This window comes from Gossypium hirsutum, chromosome A07, assembly GCF_007990345.1.
Source record: "Gossypium hirsutum isolate 1008001.06 chromosome A07, Gossypium_hirsutum_v2.1, whole genome shotgun sequence".
In the NCBI taxonomy this organism is placed as follows: Eukaryota; Viridiplantae; Streptophyta; class Magnoliopsida; order Malvales; family Malvaceae; genus Gossypium; species Gossypium hirsutum.
The window spans coordinates 96,936,945-96,960,527 of NC_053430.1; the positions used below are offsets into that span (position 1 = coordinate 96,936,945).

Sequence of the window (23,583 nt, forward strand, 5' to 3'; positions counted from 1 at the left end):
TAGTTGCACCTGAAATATCAAACTCATCAATATTTCTATCATATTCGATTAATAGTATTTAATATCTTCATTTTATTTTTATATATATATTTAATTATATTATAGTTCTTTTAAAATATTTATGTATTTTATATTTCTTTATTTTTTAAATATTAAAATTAAATTGAGATAAATCTATATTATTGAAGGTTAATTTAAAAAAGGAAATAACTAAATTAACACAATACATAAAATTTAAGAGCTAAATTTGTTATCATCCTAATTTTTTAATTATTACCTCATTGTTCAATCCAACACTTAAAAATATTTAATATAAATAGACCAAAAAATATGATTAATTAGATAACTATTTTTAAAATTTTAAAAATTAGGTTAAACATTCCGTGGATTCAATTAAAAGTTTTGGTTTTTCAATCCAACATGAATAAGTTAAAAAGAATTTTAAAATTTTATATTTTGAGTTAGGTTATTTAGTTGAGTAAATTTTTTTTTCCCGGTCTTGAGTGTTGGATTAGTGATTTAATATAAATATAAATATATATAATTATTATTTAACATATATAATTAATATAATACTCTCTATAATATAATAGATATTCGAGTCAAGCCGGATCAGGCTCAAGTCAAAAATATATTGCCCAGGATTCTGACTCATACAAAAAATGCATCTTAATTTTTACTCAAATCTATTTTTCAAGACCTTTTCATTTTTAAGATGAACTTCCAAGTGTGAACAGATAATTCAACCCATGAACAGTAATAAATAGCTTTGGTTTTCACTAATATCAAACCTGCTAATTTCAAGTCCTGCTACTAAATTGTGCATCCCATCTCGCTAACATCGAATCCAGCTTGACTCAATCCTGCTGGCTTTAATCCTGTAAGCTTCAGATCCCATAACTTTTCATTTATCTTATTAGATTCCTATTAAAAAAGAGATTAAATTTCTTCAACTCTTTAAAACTTTTTAGATTTTTTTTGGTTAAAGAAAAAGAACAAGGAATTCAAAATTATATCTTGAATCCACGATAAATTCAATTCAAACAATTCTATTATGTTGAATAATATATTATCATAATTCCCTTTATATATGAGGCATGAACAAAAATATATATAACTCCTTAATATATAGTTTCTTTTCTCATATTTGATTGAATTCTATAAGCAATATATATATTCCCAAGACCTTGGAAGTGTTTTATTTTCTTCTTCTTTTTTTCATAAAGTGAATTTATCTATTTTTTAAAAATCATTTTTCAGAAGTTGTTTTCAACACAGCCTCAACTTTGCGGGCAGCTACATTCAAATGTCCAACTTTGAATCTAACTAACTTCGATCCCACTAGCATTAATCCTGTTAGCTTATATGGATGGATATTGTTGCGATTTCGTAAATCAAAGTCTACAATGGATGGCTACATATGCAAGCTTCAATAACAAATCCTACTGTCAGTTTAGCATGATTAATTCCCAGGCTCTAAAGAAAAGCTAGAAAGTAGACTGCAGTTTACCTCCTCCTGCGCTTTCTCTTCAAGCTAGGCATTGCGCTTAGACCACTGATGAATGTTGTTCTGACATCACTTGTCTCCCGAAGTGATGCACTTTCCTTAGAATCATCTTTATTTGCAGCATTCTGATGGCTTAGATTCAGAGCATCATTTGCTTCATTAGGTGTCTTCCCTCCATTTTGAAGTTTATCCAGTAGTGATCCTTCAGCATTGACAAATGGTTCAGCTGAATCAATGTTATCGTCAGCTTTGTCTGTAAAAGCAAAGCAGTTTGAAGACTCAGTTGCTTGTACAGGATCTTGGTAGTTACCGGCATCTGGGTTATCAATTGTCTCACTTTCTTCCATGCAAAATCCACCTCCCATTTTCAGGTAATCATTGGCTGATCCGGATTCAGAAAAGGGATTGATGTCTTGGCTTGTATCAGGTTGATCAATGTCTCCTTCCATGCAAAATCCACCTCCCATTTTCAGGTAATCATTAGTTGGTTCAGTTTCAAGATCAAAATCTTGGTTAGCATCGGGTAGATCAGTTCCTCTCTCGTCCATACAAAATCCGCCTCCTGTTTCAAGATAGTCTCCATCGATATTGTCAAGAGAAGGCTCTCTAGCTTCACATTGAATCTTTTCCTTTACATCTTCAACAGCTTCTTTCTCCATTGCATCTTCACCAGAGGATTCTTTATGGCTCAAGCCACCCTCGTCTTCTAGGTCATTCACAGTGTAATTCACAGGGTTTCGAGTACGCATGGACTGAAGAAATGAAGAGTGTTGAAGCAAATCATTATATCCCAAAAATGAATTCAATTGGAGTTCTTTTCAGGAGCAATTAAACCAAGAAAATGAAAATAGCTTACCCTTCGCACTTCCCGTGGCTGATCTAACTTCTCCCCATCAACTTCCTGGTTATCATTGCCGCTATCACCACCAGAAGAGCTGGTTTCAAACTGCTGAAAACCAGAACTTCCTTTACGCCTTCTTCCTTCACCACCACCTCTACCTCTTCCATTCCCAGCTGATTGTTTGTTGGTTTTTCGCCTGCACAATGTCCGCAGTTGTGGTTCTGGAGTTCTCATCTCAAATGAAACATCCTTTCCAGAGTTCTGCCGTTTCCTTGATGTCTTAGGCACTGATTTGTCCATGGATTTACTCTGACATTGAGAAGCAATGTCCTCTTTCTTGTTTGAAGGTTCCCCTGATTTATCATCTCCACTTTGGACTGGGCTAACTCTTCTTTTGTTCCTACTTTTAGAAGCTTGTTGCATGCCATCATCTATCAACTCCGAGGATTGTTTTCCAGTGATTCCTTTAACAGCTTTCTTAATTCTCTTGCTACGTATTTTAGCAAATCTTTCATTGAAAGTGTAAAAGGCTTCCATTCGCAATTGAGTCTTCATTAAACAAGTAAAAAATTGTATCAGGAATTTCATCTACGAGAAGTCCTTGAATAAAAAAAAAAAACATGAACAGTCACAAGAACTATTTGTGACTCTTTACATGGTGCAGCTGCAAATGCTTTTGAGTGAATCATGTTGACATCATGTACATATGAGAGAGAAATAATCTAACCTCTCGTTTTTCGTACTCTCTTAAAACAGGCAGTAGCAACTCATCCGATTTCTGACTACCCCATCCAAACTTCTCCCAGCACAGTCTGCATGCAATCGAAGCAAATCAGAAAACAATTACCACATATTTTCATATCCACATAGCAGACTCCAGTAAGAACCAAAAAGGTGTTTATATTAGAATTGTTCTTAAAATGTTTGCTAAAAAGCAGCGCTTCAAACATACTTTAAGGGCATATTTTTAAAAGATAATATCAAATTGTAAGGTAACTCACTTGCGAAGAACAAAAAGATCTGGCCTTCCCCATGTGAATGGTTCAGTTGACTTATCTACTTGTGGCAAAGAATATGCAGAAATAACTGCTTCACTTGGGAATGATGAGGGTATGTGCCAGTTTTTGCTCACATTTCTCTATTAATTATAGAATAATAAATTCATAAAAGACAGAAAGAAGAATGATAATTTTGTGATAATAATGACGAAACAAGGTATTCACATGCTTATCCATGAAAATCTGCTTTATATCATTGATACAATCTGTAGACTGCATGTTCTTGTCAGCTTGAAAACTGTTCTGGTCAAATGAAGACGCTCCATTGTTGCTTTCAGATCCTCCCGTGCTGGTTTTTGTACTATTTACATCTTTTTCTGTGGATTTTGGCCCTCTTTTCCATGCACTAGATCCTTCTTGCACATTGAGCTTCCCCAAGATAGTAGGATCTGGGGACTCAATCCACACCCGGAATTTATGAAGTCCATCTTCTTCTGGGAATGCATTCACTACCTCAATAGCATTAACAATACCAATTCCACTGCAATTTAATGTACATCAGTGAGAGGACTATCAATGCAGAAGATCATCAAAGTAAGGACTAAATACTGACAATAAACGCAACAAATAAAAACATAAACAATTCCAAAAGAAGCAGATCTAGGAAAAGTGTTGGGAATGAAAAGGTAAAATTGTATTTCTTTTAATTCATGAATTCAGTAGAGTCAAAATGCCTCCATTATTCACCTAACCCCTTCAGTGTAGTCACTCCCCAGAAGCAATGCCATTCGCATTAACTTTTCCCTTGTCAAACCAAGTTCCTTCTCAATGTCCTGGACCAAGAGAGAGAGCACAAGAGAAACAAGTTAAACCAAAAAAAAAAAAAAGAGGAAAAGGGAGGGGGGAGAAGAAGAGAAACCTAATAAACACACAAGCACTGAACTCAGACCCTAATAATGCAAATAAGGTCAACAGTGAATGATCTTTCCAGGAAAAGAAAATAAAAATAAGAAAAAGAAACATCATCACAATAAGGCAAAAGATGCCCAGATTGTATATGTGATAAAGAAGCCAGAAGGCCAAGGAAAAAGGAATAGGAAATGACACATGAAATTTTTGCATTAGAAAGATCCTAGGAAAACTATCAAAACCTTCGAAAAGTCCAAATCCACCCAACTGAATAGAACCTTTTCACTGTTATGAAGCACCCCCCAAATAAGGTGTATAAAATTAATCTTACTCTATGAAGGAGTTACTTAAAATGAAAAGTAATTGAGGTACAAGAAGAAAATAAGAACTGCTCAATAGCTTTGTCGAATCCTGACCTGCATAAAGTAAGTCTCCACATATTTCCTATCATCAAATATATTCTTGTAAACACTTCGTGCCCCAAACAAGAATACATCAGAATCATCAGTGACAACACCATCAACAAGGTTTGTTAGCTCCATATAAGCACATTGAGCTTCTGCCTCCATCGGTGCAATAATGTAGGGTAAGCCAAACATTTGCAGCAGTTCCTGCAGAGCATTATGTCACCAAATATTAGGCAGAGAGCAACTAACATTCAAATAAACCTAAATCTCTTAATATGAACCACATCAAGTTAGGTACAGTTTTCATGTCTGTTCTCTACCATGTTATATCCCTTTTGTTAAGCAGCTAGCACACTAGAAAGTACATTATAAGAAGAAAACTAACCAAACATGAGGGGCAGCACACATTAATTCCAACATTCAAGTAGCGTGTCTCATGGATTTTTATGTGCAAACTAAATGTTCAGAAATACATAATCATTAACTTTTTTGCCTAAGACCCTTTCCACAGTATTATAGACTTCAAATGCTATCTTACCAAATATTTGGCTTCCACAACATGTTAGTAATGACTCCAGAATCCATAAAGATAAATAACAAGCCAATGCAAGAGATCCGTTGATCATGAAAATGGATGTTCTAAAATGTAAACAGAAATTCAGAACAAACACCTGACACTCTGCGAACATTTCACTACTGACAGATTCTGCATTACGTTCTAGCTTCCTCTGCTCATCTACCATATTGATACATTCCTGATCTAGAATTAGCTGCTCCTCATCCAAGCTAGCCTTTGAGAACTTAATTTCTTCATTATCATTGCCCTTAATGGTAGACATGTCTGTATGCTGCTCTGCTTTGTTGACACAATTTTCATAAGTTATATCCCCTGACAGTTCTTGCTCAATGTGAAGATCAAATATTACTTTATTCGCAGATGACTGCACCGTGGGAATGGATAAGTCAACTGTGTCAACTGATTGCTGCGATGGTTTAGCTTCAAAATCAATTTTCTTATCTTGATCCAGAATTTCAGCTTCAACACTACTTGTATTGTCATTGACCAGGTTAGATGGTTCATTTTCAGAAACAGTTTTCTTATCATGTGCTGCATCAAAACTATGAGAATTAACCTTAAACCAACTGTCAGAGATGGTAGACAACCCATCAACCTCCTCAGAAACATCCAAGTGTTTCCCTGTAGGAAAATCGACCTCCTTTTCCAGTGTTGCAACAAATTCTGCAGTTTCATTGTGCCTAGATTGCTCAGAATGAGAACCATCAGATCTTTCAGAAAATTTACTCAATATTGTCATGTTTTTATCAGAATTATGTACAGGTGATGGCCTCTCAGGAGAATTAAAGGTTTCTGATATAATTGGTTCATTCCCAGTACATGGCTTCTGGGGTCTATCTAAATTTTCACAAGACTTATTCTGCCAATTAACAGCATCCCCCGGAAAACTACTTGCACCTGTATCACCTTTCTCATGCAGAGATTCAAAATCTTCATCCAAGTTTTCTCCTAAGTTTTTTGATTCAATAACATCAGAAGGAAAAGAATTAGATTTTTCAACACCTACATCTGTTAGACTTCTCCTTATTGCCTCCTGTAGATCAGACTCCTCTTCCCAGTAACCTTTAGAGAGCATTCTACCTGATTCAACAGGTCCAGAGGAACTCTTGGGAGCATCAGAAGGCTCTTCCTCCCATTCCACTTCACTATCATCATTAATATTGCTTTCCTTATTCAAAAGATTATGTTCAGCATTCATACCAGGAGTAACATCATCCCATTTTCCTTCAACCACTCCCTCCTCCCACTCAAAATCTGAATCAGAACCCGAAGCCTGCTTTCTCAAAGATTTTTCCTTAGGAGAAGGTAGTGTTACAGGATCACCTGCTGCTAAGCATGCAAAAATATCATCATCATCATCAAAATACTCCGTCTTTCCATCATCCTCAAAAGTTATTTCCATACAAGATTCAGTTTCAAATGCAGACTTCCGGTTGCTCTCATTCACATTTACAGATTCACCATTATCATCACGTGAAGTTTCTACAAACTGATTTCCATTAGATACACTCTTTGAAGCGTCAATTTTGCTCTTATCTGGAACAGACTGCACATTCACACCCTTATTCAAATTTGTTCTTTCCTTCTCAATCTCTTTCATCAAATCTAAGTTCCTTTGTAAATCACGAGTCATACGAATTCCCATACCTCGCACTCTACTGACACGTACACGGCCTGTCTCATCAAGATATGTCCCAACATCTTCATGAGGAGCACTAGTAGATTCATCAGGGACTGATTCTGCTGCCACATTGGACTTACAGCTTGATTTAACACTACCCAGAAAACCTGAGGGATGATCTGAATGTCTCTCTTGTTGCTTATCTTCATCTCTCTCTTTTCTAGCAGACGTAAATGCCCTGGCAAATTTAAGAACGTACTACCCGACATTGTTAAAATTCTTGTAAAATGCCAAAAATTTAAAAATTAATGAAAGAAAGAAAAGAGCCAGTCCTTGTTTGAAGAAGTTACAAATAGAGCATTAATTCTGGTTTTCAATAATAAGTTCTTGGTCACGTGGAAAACAACAAAATTACCACTTACTGTTTGTCTCCAGTAAATGATGATGAAAAAATAAATTCTCTGTTGGCTTCAGAAGCTATCCTGGAAGTCTGTACACCAGCAACCCCTTGCCCAGCAGCAGCTCTCTGAACTTCATCTATCTCTCGACGGAAAGCAACAGTTTTAAGATAAGACTGTATTTGCAGCTCGGAGAACTTTTCAGGTGCCTAGAGCAGAAAAGAATAAAAGAAATAAGACCCATAAGGCTCAAAAAAAGCTACCTAATCAGAGTGACTATGGTAAAAATTTCATCAGTAAAGTGGTTCTCATACACATTATTAAGAAATTAAAATCAAATGATATCCAAGCTACTGTCCTGCATCAAACTAACTTTCAGAAATATTTCCCAATTCTGGCTAAACTTGATGAAATATAAATATGTAGGCATACCAAAATTTTCCTGTGTTAGGTTGAACCTAATGTAATCATTAGCAATGAAACAAATCCTCTCTAAGGCTTCATTGTATTAGTGATATAAAATTAACTTGTTGCTTCCATCATACAGAAACAGCTCAGTACTCAATGTCTGGAAAGAGATGGGGCCAGCTTCTTAAATATAAACTAATAAACATGAATCTAGTCGAGGTTATTCAGTAAATGACAGTCCATCAAGTACACCTTCAGCAGAATCCTGTAGCTTGGGTCATTCAATATGGTATGCATTCCCATTGGATATTAAATCATCAAAGAACGTACCTTTTTAACTTTTTGATACTTTTGTCTATTTTCAGCCATCAATCTTTCCCGCATCTACAAAAAAGAACATTGCAACAATCATCAAAATATATTGTGAAGAAGCCAGAAATCCAGAAATGACAACAACATATAACCATATTATATAGATATTTTCACCTGACCAAGAAGATCAAGTTGCAGAGATGGAGGCAAAGCAGCTAAAACAGCTGGATCAACATTCCCATGCATTGCTGGCTAATATTAAATGAAATTAAAAGATCAATAAAGAAATATATAAAAATAAGCCGCCATGAAAGGACTAAATTAATAAGATCAGGTAACCACACAGAAAGTCTTGATTTAACAAATAAGGCAACAAAATATTCCACAATAATACTGTTTTCATCCTTTTCCAAAGGAAAAACTTACAAGTATCATCTCTTCATCTTCATCACCATCCTCCTCAGAAGGGATGGCTGCAACTGATGTTGATGCATTAGCTAAATTGCTATCTTCCTTGGTTGCAAGAGACGCTGCCAACCTAAATTGACTCATTAAAACAATCAGAACAAACTAGTCAAGAAAAATAGTTCGTCTAAATTCAACTAAAAATGTTGCTTACATTTCATCCAGCTTTTCCTGACTGTAACTAGTTGATTTCATAGCATCGTGTTCTGTGCTACTCCTCTCCTTGTTAGATTGATTCAGGTCATTTAATAAAATCTTCTTACCCTTAGCATCAGTCTGCAATTTAATCAAATACAGAATGTAATCGATATCAAGCATAATACTAAAAAATTTAAAATAATGAAAATAATAAGGAGAAAACAAAACCTGGAAGACAGACACAACAAAATATCTCAACCAGCCTAAATACAGTTCCCTACCTGCTTAAGAAGCTGTCGTTGCATTGATTGTGGCAATGCAGCTAAAACATCAGGATCAATATTTTCATCAATATCTGGCTGCAAATGCATCAAGTACAATAACCACCATAAACTACATAAGTTGAAAATATCAAAAGCAATGAGCAGTTAAAACACACTTTATTTGACATCCCAAAAGTAAAGTACTTCTCCAACAAGAACTTGAGTAATACTTCCATTAAAGTGGTTCAATCCAGCAGAGAAACATGAAAAACAATACTTCCATAAAGATAGTAAATATAAGTATATAAAGAGTAAGCTCTAACCAGTATTATCACTTCATCTTCATCTTCATCTTCATTCTGACCCCCATCCTTTGCAATACTAGGCACTTCCAATCTTTAAACGAAATAAAGAAATAAAAAAAATGAGAAAAAGAAACCACATTTAACAACAAATATGGAAAAATATCCTTAAAACAAAAGGTATCTATTCAACCGGCAGCTTACTTTTCTTTCAGCTTTACATCACCTTCTTTTGTCAATTCCACGTTGGCATTACACCCCACAAAGTTAGTGTCAGATTGGTTATCTGAAGAAACCATCTTACCCTTATCCTTATTATTATTCTTCTGCATTTTCCTCTGGTTGTCAAGATCCTTAGCCAACTCTTTCAGTCTCATTTGCTTTAGCTGTTAATCAATAAAACATAGAACAATAACCCAAAAATGAATAAAGTTTAATCCAAATACAAAAAGGAACACTCATTTTCTCCACCACACATTAGAAATTATATTTTAACAAGGAAACAAATAGAGAATATAAAAGAATTAGCAATTTTCATTCAATTCAATTGCTGGAAGTGTTTTTTTTTTTTTTTCAATCTTAAACTTAAAAGATGCTATATTTTTAAGGACAACATTTGAATTCAGTTATTCTTTTTTAACTAAATACTACTACTTTACTTTTATTCTGTCAATAGGAAAAAACAATAGTAAATGACCAAATTAGCCTAAAAAAGCAGCATTTCAAATTACAAAGTTGATAATAATAATAAAATGGAAAAAGAATAGTACTTGATTTAGGAGCAATTTTTCAGCTGTTTTACGGATCTTAGCCTGAGCGTTTTCTCTCTGTCGACGTCGAGCAATGACGGTGCGGCGCTTGAGAATAGGTGTGGCACCGTCGAAGACGAAAACAGGTTTAGTTTTTAGATATAAAAGCTTGCAAATTCTCCTAAAAAACCCTAACAAATGCGCGTTTCGAATCATTTCTCCCTTCTCATCTCGCATCGCTTTCATGAATTGAACCATCCAAATACTTGCATCTTCAAAAACAAAACACACACACAAAGTAAATAATTTGTTAAAACAATTTAAAATTTGCAATTGTTAGGGATTCAGAGTTCACCGATGGCGAGTTTCTTTCCGGCTAGGGTTTCGACGGACACGCGGCGGCCGACGGGAGCTAGCAGTTCCCATAGACCGTGAACTCCCATTTTGGCTTGCTCAGTAAGAATTCAAAATCTTTTGTTTTTTTATCGTCGACTTGTATAATTTTTATATGAAGTTGGTTACCATTGCCGCCAATTGGCAGAACGATGAATAAACGACGCCGGTTAAGTTTTCTGGTACTTTTTCATTTTCACTTTTTTTTTTCTTTTTTCATTAAAAAAATTTGTATAAGTAGACAAGTAGTGTTATTAGCTTAAATTTTTAAGGGGTTTAATTATTTTAATATAATTAATTATATATTATTATTCATCCCATTACTAAAATCTTAAAAAAAAAATTACTCAACTAAATAACCCAATGTAAAATATAAAATTTTAAAAATTATATTTAATACCATAAAATATTTATTATATTTATTTGTGTTTTTAATATAATAAAATATTTATTATATTTATGGTAGTGTTTTTTTAAATATAAATACTTTTTAATGTATTAGAAAACTTTATTTTAGTATTTTTTAGTAAATTTAGTTATTATATTTTTAAAATAAAAATTAATTAAAAAAAGTCAAATATGGACAAGTTAGGTTGAATATAGATTACTTTTCTTAAACTGAATTGAGTTTGATAAAAAAAAAGTCATTTTCAGATTGAGTCAGACCTAAATTTAAAAAATTGATCTAGACAATTTATATAAACCCAACCTAATTCGATCGGGCCTAACCCATTAACATCTCTAATTAAAACACGTGTGAAATATTGAGTGTCCGAAAAAAAATGTTGTACTAGTTAAATGACTGAGAGTGTTATATGATTTGCATTTATGGGAGGCCACATGTCAAGTTAGAGATGCTCCATCAAGTGCATGGGTGAAGAGCTTGAGGAAGATCCAAGAACTTGTGTTCTCAGGTAAGTATTTATCGTTCTGTTCAGTATTTTCCTTATTTTGATCATTAGTTTTAGAAGGAGTTGAATTTGAGTTTTTATAGGTTTTGAGTTGGAATTATAGACGTTTCAGACTCTTCGATCTCCTCTATGGATACGGGGGCCTCATGCTCATGGTTCCAAGGTTCCTTGGGCATGTTGCCCAGGGAGACTTAAAACTCTGTAGACTTTTTGGGTATGCAAGAAGGAGATCATAGTTAGTGTTTATACAAGGCTTTATCTCCAAGCACACTCCAACGCTCAAGTTAAACAGGTGACTTATTAGATATTGCATGGATGCTTGCTATTTAGTGGCAACTTGATGTCACGCATGTTAGTGACTTAGAAAGTGTCAAGTGTCGTTCATTTGTTGGTGGTTTAAGAGTTGCATCAGTGAGTGTACGAGATCTTTTTTTGAGTCTAAAAGTAAAGGGTTTCTTTCTTTTGTGTGGGCTTTCATTATAGATTTCTTCTGATAGGTCATATGTAATTCCGTCCCCAGTAATAATAATGTATTTTTAACAACAGCAACTCAACCTCACACCTTTAGTTCTACACTTGTTGTAACAATACCCATATATCAGAAACACTGAAATCATAAGAAAAGTTTGACATTAGAAACTACAATAATATCAGCTTCAACTCTCAAAGCATCATTGACAAGGTAGCCTTTCGATCTGTCTTGTAAGTCCCACAGTGGAATTAAGTACCGATCACCATATCTACTAGCTGATGCAGTAAACCAAGCCGAATCTATAAAAAGTGGGGGAAAGTTAAAAAATGTAATTTTATCTATTAGAGAAGTATTTAAATTGTTAATATTTGTTTAAAGAAACCTTTGTATTTTTCTTTTAAGTTAAATAAATTTTTATTCTATAATTTTTACCTATAAAAAGCCTTTGTTGTAAGGTTGAAATATTTTTTTTTAATTTTAAATCATTTTGCATTTTATTGACATAAAAATTGGTATGATACGTCGATTGATTCTTAACTCGATTGGCATGAGCATTGTCCTTAATGTAGGAGGACATGGGTTTAAGTGCATTCAACATTTTTAAAAATATCTATTTATATACAAAGCAACAAATATTAATATGAGAGTGTTTTTATCTTTTCATGTTTAAATAAAATAATATTGTGGAGTGTGTCCTAATCTAATATCAATAAATTATTGGTAAAAATACCTCCCTATCCCTCTCAATTTTAAAATCAAGCAAATTGATCCCTCTAAAAAATTCAAAGCAATTTAATCATTGGCAGTTTTAAAAGTGAGCAACTAAGGATAATTAATCATGAAATTAATGTCTTCCTTAATTGTATATGTTTTTTTTTTGTACATATAGAGTAACAAATTTAGCCTTCAATGTTTACATATTTTTTCATTTTGCCCTTAATTCTAAATAATTCAACAAATTCAGCCTCAACATTTACACTTTTACACAAATGTTGCGGGATAAATTTGTTAAATTAGGACCAAATTGATAGAATATGTAAACTTTGAGGGCTAAATTTAGTATTACACCAATCAAAATTTTATACAATTGATGGAAAACATTAAAAGTAGTGATTAATTGTCCTTAGTTGCTCACCTTCGAAATTAAAGTGATTAATTGTCCTTAGTTGCTCACCTTCGAAATTGACACAGATTAAATAACTTTGATTTTTTTTAAAAGCGACCAATTTGCTCATTTTTGAAATTGAGAAAGAGACTAGAAAAGCATTTTTACTTTTTTTTATGAAAATTATATTTATTTCAATTGTTATAATTATGTTACTTTCTATGTTTTATTTGAATTATTTTCAGTATTATATTCAAAATTATGGGTGTAAAAAAAAAGGGGTAAAATTACCTATAATTTCCTTTGTGTTAGTGTAATTGAGACGGTCTTTGACCCTAAACTTGTATTGTGCGTACACTTTTCCTTTAGGTGGAAGGTTATGAGCCTCAACCAAACTCAAGAACACAGAAAGTGCATAGTACTTCGCTATTCCGATTCCTCTAGGGTAAACGATCAATTCCCTGTATTTTTAGAAACCAAAAAGAAAAAAACACACCAATAAGAGATTATATCTAAATAGAATCACGATTTGATTCCTAATATCGATTTGTATTGGTGTAAATGAGATATTTGTGCTTGCAAACTACTTAAATTTGATTTAGTCATTATCAAGTTATTTAGCAAATCGAACTAATGCTTGATTCAAATAAATTGCAAGCATGATTGAGGTCTTTTAAAAAAATATATAATACATTTTTTAGTCTCTTAATTTGACAATTAAGTCCACTTTGATATATATATATATTAGTTCACGTTGGTACCTAAACTTGATAATTAAATCCATTTTGGCCCATGAACTTAGATTTCATCAAGAGTTGATGATGTGAGACAATATTAGAATGTTACATCATCAAACTGGTACATTTATCAAGTTCAAAAACCACAGTGAACATTACTTGTCAAGTTTAGACACTAAATTGAATAATAAAAAATGTAGATATCAAAATAGACTTAATTATTAAGGTTCATAAGTCAAAATTTATATTAATTTTTTTTCATAATTAATATTGAAAAAACGTAATTCAAACATAATAACCGAACTTCTTGTCAAGCCTGAAAATAATGACTATTTTTTTGTTACTTTCAGATAATCAAACTTAATCTAATCTATTCAAGCTTTATCTTAAAATTTAAATTTTAAAATTGAAATTCGATCAAGCCGAGCTTGAATAGGGAAGTATAGGGTTACCATTTTGAGTCTCCAATAGTTTGAACACCAGAGGTATAGAAATCAGCCAATGACTTCGAATAATTTTGGAGTTGGAAAGTTATGGTATTGTTGGGTGGCCCCTTCATCATTGAAAGACGTTCCAATTTCCCTGTTTGTTCGATCACAAATACTTCAACCCCAAACGTGCAACAATCACCAACCAGGTATCCATTTGAAGCTTTATTGAAATGATCCAAAGACAGCAATTGAGCAATGCCCCATTCAGTTTTCATTTGATAAAATCGTTTAACCACCCCATCACTTTCTGCCAATATTAAAACAACAAATGTTGTATTAGAAATATTCGTGAGCCAAATCCCATTTGTATATTCGCCTAACCTATAAAATTGTTGATACATGGTATCAATAAGGGTAGGGAGAAAAGTAAAAATTTTGAGCCGATTCACTCAGATAGGGTAGAAAACCATCACAAAGAGAGATGGAGAGAGTTTCCTGTACTCTTTAGGTGGAGTGGAAAGGTTTTTATACGAGGGCTTGAGGTGCCATGTGGGAAAGTCCGAGTGGTAAAGGTACGTATGTCACGTGGTGGAAATGTTTTGCTGGCGAGAGTGTCCACAGGGACGTGATATAACAATTGCACTCCACCGAAAGAGGATAGGAACTCTACTTTCTCTCTAATCCCTCCTCTCTCTTAACAGCTCTCTACTTTCTCTTAGTGAATCCACATAACACCTTCGCTCATCTCCCTACCCTTATTAATACTCAAAATATATTAAAAATAATTCATAAACCAACATCAATTCGAGCTATAAACATGTTAAATTTATTTGTATGCATGTGCATATAAAAGAGATACACCTTCAATGGTTAAGTATTTGTCACGAATTTGATCAAGAATGAAGAACCTAAAGTTAACATTTACTTCCCAAGTACGAGGAAAATTTTGGGTGTCTTCAATTTGCAAGTAAAGAGAGATGAAGCCTTCGCCATTGCTTTTCTTGTTTCCATTGGGGTAGAGTGACAACCTCCTGTAGAAAAAAATGATGAATTATGTTTGCCCATCTAACCTAGATTTATATATAAGAAATTCTTACGTAAAACAGAAAAGCTACCATTTGTAATCCTGAACATCAAATGCATGGGATTCATACTTCTCCACCCCCGTAGCAACCAATAAAGAGAATGACTCTATACTGAATATATAGTGAGCTGGTGGAACTTCTCTTGTAGCTCTTCTTATTTCTACAAAACATCATCGATAATTTTAGTCATGATATTAACAAGTATAAAAGAACACCGAAACAAAAGGAAATTTTTTTGATTAAAATGTATTTATTTAATCGATCATTCAGATGAATCGTAAAGTTATTTTAGAGAAAAAAAATCAAAACATACCAGATTTTCCCAAAAACTCTTCCATGAAAAAGAATTTTATCGCACTAAAGATATTTAAGTTTTAAATTATGCATGAAATATTGTTTCTTTTTATATAAGAGCCTTAGGTATTCCATTGGATTCTTAACTTGCAAAACTTCATAAAAAGACCTCTTTGAGAGGATATTCTTGTCCTATAAACACAAATGACCTAAGGAAATGCCTATGAACATCTAACCCATTTTGCTTTACTTCTTTGCATTCAAAAAAGAATAAAAGCAACTTCTTTATTTCAACCATTAGAATCTTATCTTAAGCATAAGGCAAAAGAATTTTATGCTACTTATATATAAAACAAAGAACACAAATACAACTGTGAAAACTTTACAATTACATATAAGTTAAGAACAGTAAAATTATACCAATAACTTTTTGATTTAGGGATAAAATTATTTATTATTTGATATAAGAGCTTGGTTTACTCTAGCAATCTCACCTCTTAAATTCAATTATTAAAAAAATTAAAACACTTTATTTTTAATGAAAAATTCTCTAAAATAAACATTGAAAACATCAATAATTATTTTATATATTGGTGATGGTTTTTTTTTTAAAGTGGGTGTCTTAAACTATTACGTAATAATCAATTTAGGAGCGGATAAACCAGTAAGGGGGTTAGGACCACAAGTGAAAGCCAATGTCTATTTCTTCTGCAGTTTTTGCTAAACACTCAGCTAACCTATTGCATTCACTATACACATGAGTTAAACTAGAATTCCAATCACACCTCAACAAATCTCAAATCGCATTTACGACGTGAGATTTCGGTTGATTAATTATCACATTCCCTTTAATATGGTGTAACGCTTCCAAACAATTTGATTCTAACAACACATCTCGACAACCAAACTTCCAAACCTGTTCAAGACCATCAAGTATACCCCAAAGTTCTACCTCATATGCGCTACACAACCCCATGTTCCTTGTAAATTCCAAACAGCCACAAATCATCTGCATGTCAGTTCACACCACCAGCCATACATATTCCATATTCCAAATTCTAGCCACCATTCACATTAATTTTCCATTTTCCCGCCGGTGGTGGGGACCATGAAAGTTGTGTCCATCTTCTCCAACTCCTTGTGGACCCTTGCCCATGATTCAATTAACTGGCATATATAATATCATCTTTCTATCTCATGCAACTATAAATGAATCCTTCATTATCTACATAATCAACTTTAATAATACAATATTTTTTTTTCCACAAAGGCCAGCATGTGACCGTAAAAAAAAAAATGAGACTGATATGATTTTTTTAGCCTCACATAAAATTAAAAGCATTAGATGCAATCTTTTTCTTTTTTTGAGAGAATGGCATGTTGTTTGAATTCGACTAAACTCATAGTCAAATTAGGATTTAGTTGGAGTATGAATTTTTTAATAATTTATTTAATTGAACTATACAAATTGATTAAATCAACAAATTTTGTTGGACTAACAATCCAAATTTAAAAACCTCTATAGTACTTATTTGATTCCAATTCTAGGAAATTACAACAACAAAAAAAAGTCATTTTCAGTTCATTTTCATCCTTTGTCATGCCTAAGTTTTATAAACTTAAATCTTCATCAAAATAGAGAAGAAATATTAAAAAAAAATCAAATATAAAATTAAACCGATAAGGTCTGTAGGTCACGGCTTCAATTCCTTTAATTACTTGAATATAGACTGAAGCAAAGAGTTTAGTAAACAAAAACTAATATTAAACAAATAATCTAAATTTAAATAACTATTGAATATAAAAACTATTTTAATAAAAATTAATCGGGCACTAATTCAATTTAGTATAACAAAAATACCTTTATTTTATAAAGTAAATTGTATTATTTTATATTTTTATATAACAAAAAAAACATACACATAATATATAATATTTGAACTCAAGCCTCGATATTTTTCAATATTTGTACCTTACATTTAATTGAAGCCTTATTTGTTTTTTTTGTCCAAATCATAAGTATACTAGAATATGATATATATTTAATCAAATAAACAAAAAAATTTATAATAGAAAAAGAAAAAAAAACGACATTGACTTGTAATCGACTATTTTTTTTATATTCAGAATTCGTGACAGCCATTCTCAACAATATCGTCTCCAAAATTTGAACTTGTGTCTCCCCTTGAAAATATACCTTATCATTTTATCATTAACAGCTTGTAATTGACATTTTATCATTAACTAAAATAAAAATGTAAATAATATAGTAAAAAAAGTTTACATCTTATTCCATCCACAATAAATAAGAATTAAATGTTGACATATGATGTCGAAATTATTTTTAATTTCAAAAAAAAAAAAAGGAAAGAAAGTTTAAAACACACAGAAAACCTTCTTTATGATGATGAATATTCTCCATTAGAAAAAGACAACATTAAAAGTTCAATCTTCCCTACTGTTGCCGGCTTAAGTAAAATTTGAAGGCCAAATGGCTTAAATTTCCAGCTCTATAACATTAATCCAATCCATAAAATTACAAATTCTTGTTGTATATTCAGTTAATGAATCATTACCATTTATTTTATAATAATTACCTCGAGATTTCCTCCATCTTCCACAATCAAAACCATGAAATCCACTCTCATTAAACTCTAACTTGAATTACAAGCTTGTTTGAATCAAAGTTCCATCCATAAAAATAAACATGAAACCAATCTCAAAGAGTATTTTTATGTTCTCAGGTTATATTGCTTTGGGATTGGTCATTATTGGTTTAATTCTTTGCAGGCTGAAAAAGAAGAAAAGAGAAAGAGTTGAAGCACCAAGTCCGTGTAAGGTAGCATCAGTTGATGATATTGTTGATACCAAGCCTAGTTTTACGTCGACGGATTTTAAGACCGACGTAAGTAAATCCGATTATTCGATCAATTCAACCGAAAGTGGATTCGTCCCGTCTACCAGTCCTATAATAAGTGATTTGAAGTTTGAGGACTTGCTTAGTGCACCAGCTGAGTTGCTTGGGAGAGGCAAACATGGTACCCTATATCGAGTTATCTTCGAAAACGGGATGGTTTTGGCTGTTAAAAGGATTAAAGGATGGATGATTTCGACCGATGAGTTTAAACATAGGATGCAGAGGCTAGATCAAGCGAAGCATTTGAACGTCCTGCCGGCTCTCGCCTTCTATTGTTCCATACATGAGAAGCTTCTGGTTTATGAATATCAGCCTAATGGAAGTCTCTTCACTCTTCTCCATGGTAATTATACTCATTTTTTCGTTAAAAAATGTGAATACATGTATGTATGCAGGCCATAACATGATTGCCTCATTCATGCATGTATGTATGCTGGTAGAGTCCAATAGTCACATAAGCTACACTCAAGTACAACATCATGTCAGCAATGTTAACAATGTTAGTAGTTTGCAAGGCTAGTAATCCCACAAACAGAAACACAATATAAAAATATATATATCAAATTTTATTAAGTAGGTGGATTTATTTATTGGGCTTAACGAGGTGTTATAAAAATAATTTTTATGATTTGTTGTATCCTAGAAGCAAAATAAAACTTCAAGGAAAGTGAATCACGCCTCAAATCGTATTTTTATTTTACTTAACAGAAAATTCCTACAATTATCTAAACATAAACATTTTTAGCAACTAGCTGCATATGTATTCCAGGAAAGCAACCGGGACGAAAATTCGAATGGGCCAGCAGACTCAAAATTGCAGCCAAAATTGCAGAGGCATTGGCATACATGCACCGGGAACTGTACGTTGATGGCATCCCTCACGGTAACTTAAAATCCACAAACATCTTGCTGAAAAATAACATGGAACCTTGCATAAGTGAATATGGACTTATGGCCATGGATCCTCAAGATCCCTCTTCAAGCCTTAATGGCCTAAATTTAATGCAACAACAAACCAAGGGCACTTCAACCAATGGTTTCAAAGTAGACATATATGGCTTTGGTGTGATTCTGCTTGAGCTACTAACTGGAAAGCTGGTCCAAAATGATGGTATTGATTTAACTTCATGGGTTCATTCGGTGGTTCGCGAAGAATGGACCGTTGAAGTTTTCGATAAGTCGATAATTTCAGACGGTGCGAGTGAAGAGAGGATGCTGAATTTGCTGCAAGTGGCTATCAAATGTGTTAATCAGGCTCCTGAGTCTAGGCCAAGCATTAGCCAAGTTGTCTCCATGATTAACACCATAAAGGAAGAAGATGATAAATCACTAGTCTATGAACCATAAGAAAACAGATTATGAAGGAAATTTGCCAGTTCCCCATGTTTTCTTCGAAATCTTTCAGTTACAGTTAGTCCAGCTTTGAGTAATGTTAGATTTTGCTGAGAATATTTGTACTTTGACCTGAATAATTGACCAGCAACTCCTGCTTTTACTTCCATATAATATATATACATATATATATAATGCACATATATATATAATGCTACATTGTATTGCAATGAAGAATTCAGATAACTAAACTATAGAATCTCCTGGCTGCTAAGATTATAAAAACATCAACTAAATATGTGTCGGACATAGACTTCAAGCTTGTGAATAGGATAAATATCATTTAGAAATTATTGATCGTAAATATAGGTAGTTAGCACATGTGGTTAGTTAGCTTTAAAGTAGTTAATTAGTTTGATTTTCACCCTTGTATATAAACTAGAGATTATAATTTTATTTGGGTGAATGAAAGCATTTCAACATATCAAGAACTCGGTAACCTTTAAGGTGAGATTTTATTAGAGTGAGATAATTTAGGATTCTTTTTAAATCAATAGTTATGGTTAAAATATAGAAATGAGAAAACTGTAAATGTTTGATCGAACGACGTCAAAAATTAGAAAATTGTGCTAAAGACTTAAAACTTGTTAAATGAGTTACATAATACATTGTTTTAATCCAAAACCAGTTTCTCGCATTCTTTAATGTTGAAACTAGTTAAATTAGTTAAAAAGTAGACTCACATTTCTCAATGCAAATCTTACATGACATGATTCATGATAAATTTTTGTTTTTCTTTTATGGTAACAAAAACTTGGTATTAAGATGTGAAGTACATCCAATTGGCAATAGAGGAAGTGCCCATCACCACAAGTGACATAGAATCATGAGTTTGAGCACTTATGTTACAAGTGCTGTGCTAGTCAATCAAAGAATTATGGAAACTTGAGACATATCCTTCCACAAAATGAAGACATACAATGAATGATTCTCATAAAATATATATCAGTTTCAGGAAGTCGAACAGTTAGAATCTACCCTTCAATGGTTTTATTCAAAAAGGTGAATGATAATATCCAATAATTCTAGAAGTGAATGTTTAAACGGTATATTTATACTTATAAAATATTCGTTTAATTATCAATAAATAGTTGATTGCAATGATAAAATATGTTGTACTTTTAAAGGGAGGACTCAAATTTAAACTTTATAAATGATATTATTAAAAAAGATAATTACAAATCCAAATGTGGATCATAAAACAGACATGAATAATATAAAAATATATTTATTTATTTAGTTCGATAGGGAATATTAATTTGGGTATGATATCATGAAATCAAGTAGGGAATATTTGACTTGATTAATATACAAGTTTAATCGATTTTTTTCTTTATTTTTTTATTAATAATTAAAACTTCTAAATATGAACACTAGCACAAATATAAATAATTTAATTTGAAGCCATATATGATTAATATATGAAAACTGTTGGAAACTTTGATTTTTTTTTCACTTCATGTTCAAGTATTCAAATAGAAGATACAACAACAGTTGTGGTGCTATCAGAGCTTTTTGGTTGGCATGTTTGATTGTTACATCGACCTTGATCATATCTTGTTTAAACCAATAAATGAGGATAATTTCCTACAAAGTAGGAGCGTAAGCTTATCCATTAAACAACTTTTGAAAAAGAGTTTAAAATATAGGACTCAATCTTTACCTCTTGAAAGAGTTTTAAAGTTGTTAAAGTTGTTAGGAGACTTTTATATGAAGCCTTTTATAAGATAATTATTCAAGATAATTCATGACATAATTTCAGCTTTTATATGAGAGTTTAAAGCTTACTAAAAGATAGCGGGATGATCACTTGAAAATGCTCATAAATATGTAGCAGTGTGACATCTCTATTTATCAATTTTCGGAGTGTCTTTGTCAATTGTTTTGTTGTAATTTATAACAAATTAAGTTTGACTTTGGAGCTGCAATTATTCATAGTGTGGGATTAGATTGGGTTAAGCTATAATTGAACCAGATAAATTGTTGTAATTGAACCAGATAAATTGTTGAGTAAAAATCATTCTCTAAGCAAATCTCCGTAGACATAGGATTATTGATCTGAACCGCGTTAATAAATATATATTTTGTGTTATTTATCTCCTTACTTTGCCTCTTGTTTTACCTTATAATAAATTGTTATTTCCCACATTTGTTCCAACAGAAGTTCGAACAACAAAGTTGAAACGAGTGCAAGTTGAAGGCTTTTTCAAAAACCTTTTGAACTCATTTTCAATACTTACGATTTTACCTTGCATACATATCAATCCCTCTCCCTCCCCCCCCCCCATTGCAAAACTCAACCCTCATTAATCACCCCTCACCTACATTATTTTCTCTTTAAGCTCACTAGATCGAAGAAGCCAATAAAGTATAAAAAGCTACAATGAGCATCTAAAAACTAGGAAATTTATTGATCGACTTAAAGGAAAGTTAATATTTAATAAAATTATATGTACAACCGTGGTAATAAACATGTGACAGTTATTTGGTTTTACATATGAGTAATAATTCAACTCAAAGGAAGATTTATTGCTCGACATGTTCTTATTATCAATGTTTGATTGCTTCAACAAGATGTCACTTACAAGTTAATATTTTATCCAAAGATGAAATATTAATATAGTGATCAATATCTTGAGATGGGATTTACCTTTATTCAAAGTATTTTGGTTTAAAATTTGAGGTCTTATATGAGTTTGTTTTAATTGATTCAACTACTATTATACCTATCAACATCACTACATGCATTGAAACATTCAGGGGCAATATGTCAAGTAAGATTATCTCGGCTAAGAATTTCATGGTCAGCAGCGAAAAAGGGTTTTTCAAGAATGAAAAGGATGAAATTGATACGTTTAAGTAATATCACTACATGTATTAAAACATTCATGGGCATGTGGCAAGTAAAAACAACAAAAGGATTGATGTTTCTCTTGTGGTGCGAAAGATGCACTACTTAATTTTGTTTGTTTAAGGTTAATTTGACTTCAATATCTAGACACACTTTGGTGGATAGATTTCGGTGCAACAACTCACATTAGTGTGTCTATGCAAGATTGTCGGAACTATCGAAAGCCTAATGATGTGAAAGATACATCTATATAGGTGACAATAATTCGGTAGAAGTTGAAGCAATAGAGACTGTAGCGACGTAAAAATTTTAGCTTGGTCGCTAATTAGGGTGTTTGATTGAAAATTTAAAGACCGAGGTTTGATTTTGAAAAAAAGGGGAGTCGCCATCGATCTTTTTCTAGGTGTGATCGGACACCTATTAGATTTCTTTTTAAAACAAAAAAGAGAAGGCCGGGTTTAGGTCTAGGTCAAAAGCTAGATAAAAATTAGGGTTTGGGAGTCGGTTATGCGCGAGGAAGGTATTAGCACCCTCGCGACGCCCAAAATTTGTAACGTCCCCTATCCCTATACCGTCACCGGAACAGGGTTACGAGACATTACCTTACCAGTCAATACAGTCCAATTCCGGTCATTAATTAAAATAAATATTCATACACATCCTAGTTTTAAAATGTTATCCCTTTAATGGGCCCTCGCGGTCCAATATGAACAGTAAATTTCAAAATTCATATTTTATACCGTTGCCAACCATAATTTACTCATTTCATCAATACTTCTACAACCTAAATGACTCTCCTTAAACATCCTGGGTACATGCCACTATCAATACTCAACATACTTTACCTTAATGAATTCGGGATCGTCCTGGGATGCTGATTCAACGTACTATCTTTACTTAACTTGCACACGGAAACAAACCGTACGCTGAGTATGGTATACCCAGTGGTATTTCTAAAATCCGAACATTTAATAATATAACAAATACTTAAGATCATAATAACAATTACAATTATGCAATTATTTATTCATAGATAAATTTCAACTACTTACCATATAAATTTTATACAAATCATATAATAAACACAATAACATAATTGT

The 23,583-nt window shown here is 32.6% G+C and overlaps 3 protein-coding genes and 1 long non-coding RNA gene across 6 annotated transcripts; 2 read left to right on the forward strand and 2 right to left on the reverse strand.

Moving 5' to 3' along the window:
- Nucleotides 1-525: 525 nt before the first annotated feature.
- Nucleotides 526-10,383, reverse strand: LOC107955581 (DNA repair protein UVH3). Of its 3 annotated transcripts, XM_016891371.2 has the most exons (19): nt 10,251-10,383; nt 9,917-10,167; nt 9,351-9,532; nt 9,168-9,240; nt 8,863-8,940; nt 8,598-8,719; nt 8,405-8,516; nt 8,153-8,230; nt 7,997-8,050; nt 7,283-7,467; nt 5,334-7,098; nt 4,672-4,866; nt 4,094-4,179; nt 3,572-3,887; nt 3,350-3,486; nt 3,076-3,160; nt 2,364-2,897; nt 1,511-2,259; nt 526-878 (listed from the first exon to the last, which is right to left on the reverse strand). In XM_016891371.2, exons 1-19 carry the CDS (start codon nt 10,336-10,338, stop codon nt 836-838), a joined length of 5,133 nt encoding a protein of 1,710 aa, XP_016746860.1. In that variant the 5' UTR covers nt 10,339-10,383; the 3' UTR covers nt 526-835. The 3 variants fall into 3 exon arrangements, with proteins under 3 accessions (XP_016746860.1, XP_040972746.1, XP_016746865.1); XM_041116812.1 differs by lacking the exons at nt 8,863-8,940; nt 9,168-9,240; nt 9,351-9,532; nt 9,917-10,167; nt 10,251-10,383 and having other exon boundaries at nt 8,405-8,508; XM_016891376.2 differs by lacking the exons at nt 8,598-8,719; nt 8,863-8,940; nt 9,168-9,240; ... (1 more) ...; nt 9,917-10,167; nt 10,251-10,383 and having other exon boundaries at nt 8,153-8,226; nt 8,405-8,514.
- On the forward strand, nt 9,902-11,426 carry LOC121231863 (uncharacterized). Its single transcript, XR_005929961.1, has 4 exons — nt 9,902-10,041; nt 10,236-10,351; nt 11,124-11,202; nt 11,283-11,426. It is a non-coding gene; the product is annotated as an uncharacterized lncRNA (long non-coding RNA).
- A 274-nt stretch (nt 11,427-11,700) lies between these two features.
- LOC107955583 (uncharacterized) lies at nt 11,701-15,430 on the reverse strand. The gene is made up of 6 exons (XM_016891377.2): nt 15,343-15,430; nt 15,060-15,189; nt 14,806-14,975; nt 13,966-14,251; nt 13,068-13,237; nt 11,701-11,970 (listed from the first exon to the last, which is right to left on the reverse strand). The coding sequence occupies exons 1-6, from the start codon at nt 15,365-15,367 to the stop codon at nt 11,813-11,815; spliced, it is 939 nt and encodes a 312-aa protein (XP_016746866.1). The 5' UTR covers nt 15,368-15,430; the 3' UTR covers nt 11,701-11,812.
- A 2,485-nt stretch (nt 15,431-17,915) lies between these two features.
- On the forward strand, nt 17,916-19,739 carry LOC107956897 (probable inactive receptor kinase At2g26730). Its single transcript, XM_016892381.1, has 2 exons — nt 17,916-18,583; nt 19,010-19,739. Exons 1-2 carry the CDS (start codon nt 18,031-18,033, stop codon nt 19,585-19,587), a joined length of 1,131 nt encoding a protein of 376 aa, XP_016747870.1. The 5' UTR covers nt 17,916-18,030; the 3' UTR covers nt 19,588-19,739.
- Nucleotides 19,740-23,583: the final 3,844 nt, after the last annotated feature.

What these genes read in the sequence shown, in the direction of transcription:
- LOC107955583 (XM_016891377.2), bottom strand. Translation starts at nt 15,367, where the DNA reads ATGGAAGAGTTTTTGGGAAAATCTG. An exon ending in GATGTTCAGGATTACAAATG is followed by an intron (nt 14,976 to 15,059) that starts GTAGCTTTTCTG and finishes TTTTTTCTACAG; the next exon opens with GAGGTTGTCACTCTACCCCA. An exon ending in CAAATACTTAACCATTGAAG is followed by an intron (nt 14,252 to 14,805) that starts GTGTATCTCTTT and finishes TAATATTGGCAG; the next exon opens with AAAGTGATGGGGTGGTTAAA.
- LOC107956897 (XM_016892381.1), top strand. Translation starts at nt 18,031, where the DNA reads ATGAAACCAATCTCAAAGAGTATTTTTATGTTCTCAGGTTATATTGCT. An exon ending in TCTCTTCACTCTTCTCCATG is followed by an intron (nt 18,584 to 19,009) that starts GTAATTATACTC and finishes TATGTATTCCAG; the next exon opens with GAAAGCAACCGGGACGAAAA.
- LOC107955581 (XM_016891371.2), bottom strand. Translation starts at nt 10,338, where the DNA reads ATGGGAGTTCACGGTCTATGGGAACTGCTAGCTCCCGTCGGCCGCCGC. An exon ending in GATGTAAAGCTGAAAGAAAA is followed by an intron (nt 9,241 to 9,350) that starts GTAAGCTGCCGG and finishes TTTCGTTTAAAG; the next exon opens with ATTGGAAGTGCCTAGTATTG. An exon ending in TGGAGACTTACTTTATGCAG is followed by an intron (nt 4,180 to 4,671) that starts GTCAGGATTCGA and finishes CTCTTGGTCCAG; the next exon opens with GACATTGAGAAGGAACTTGG.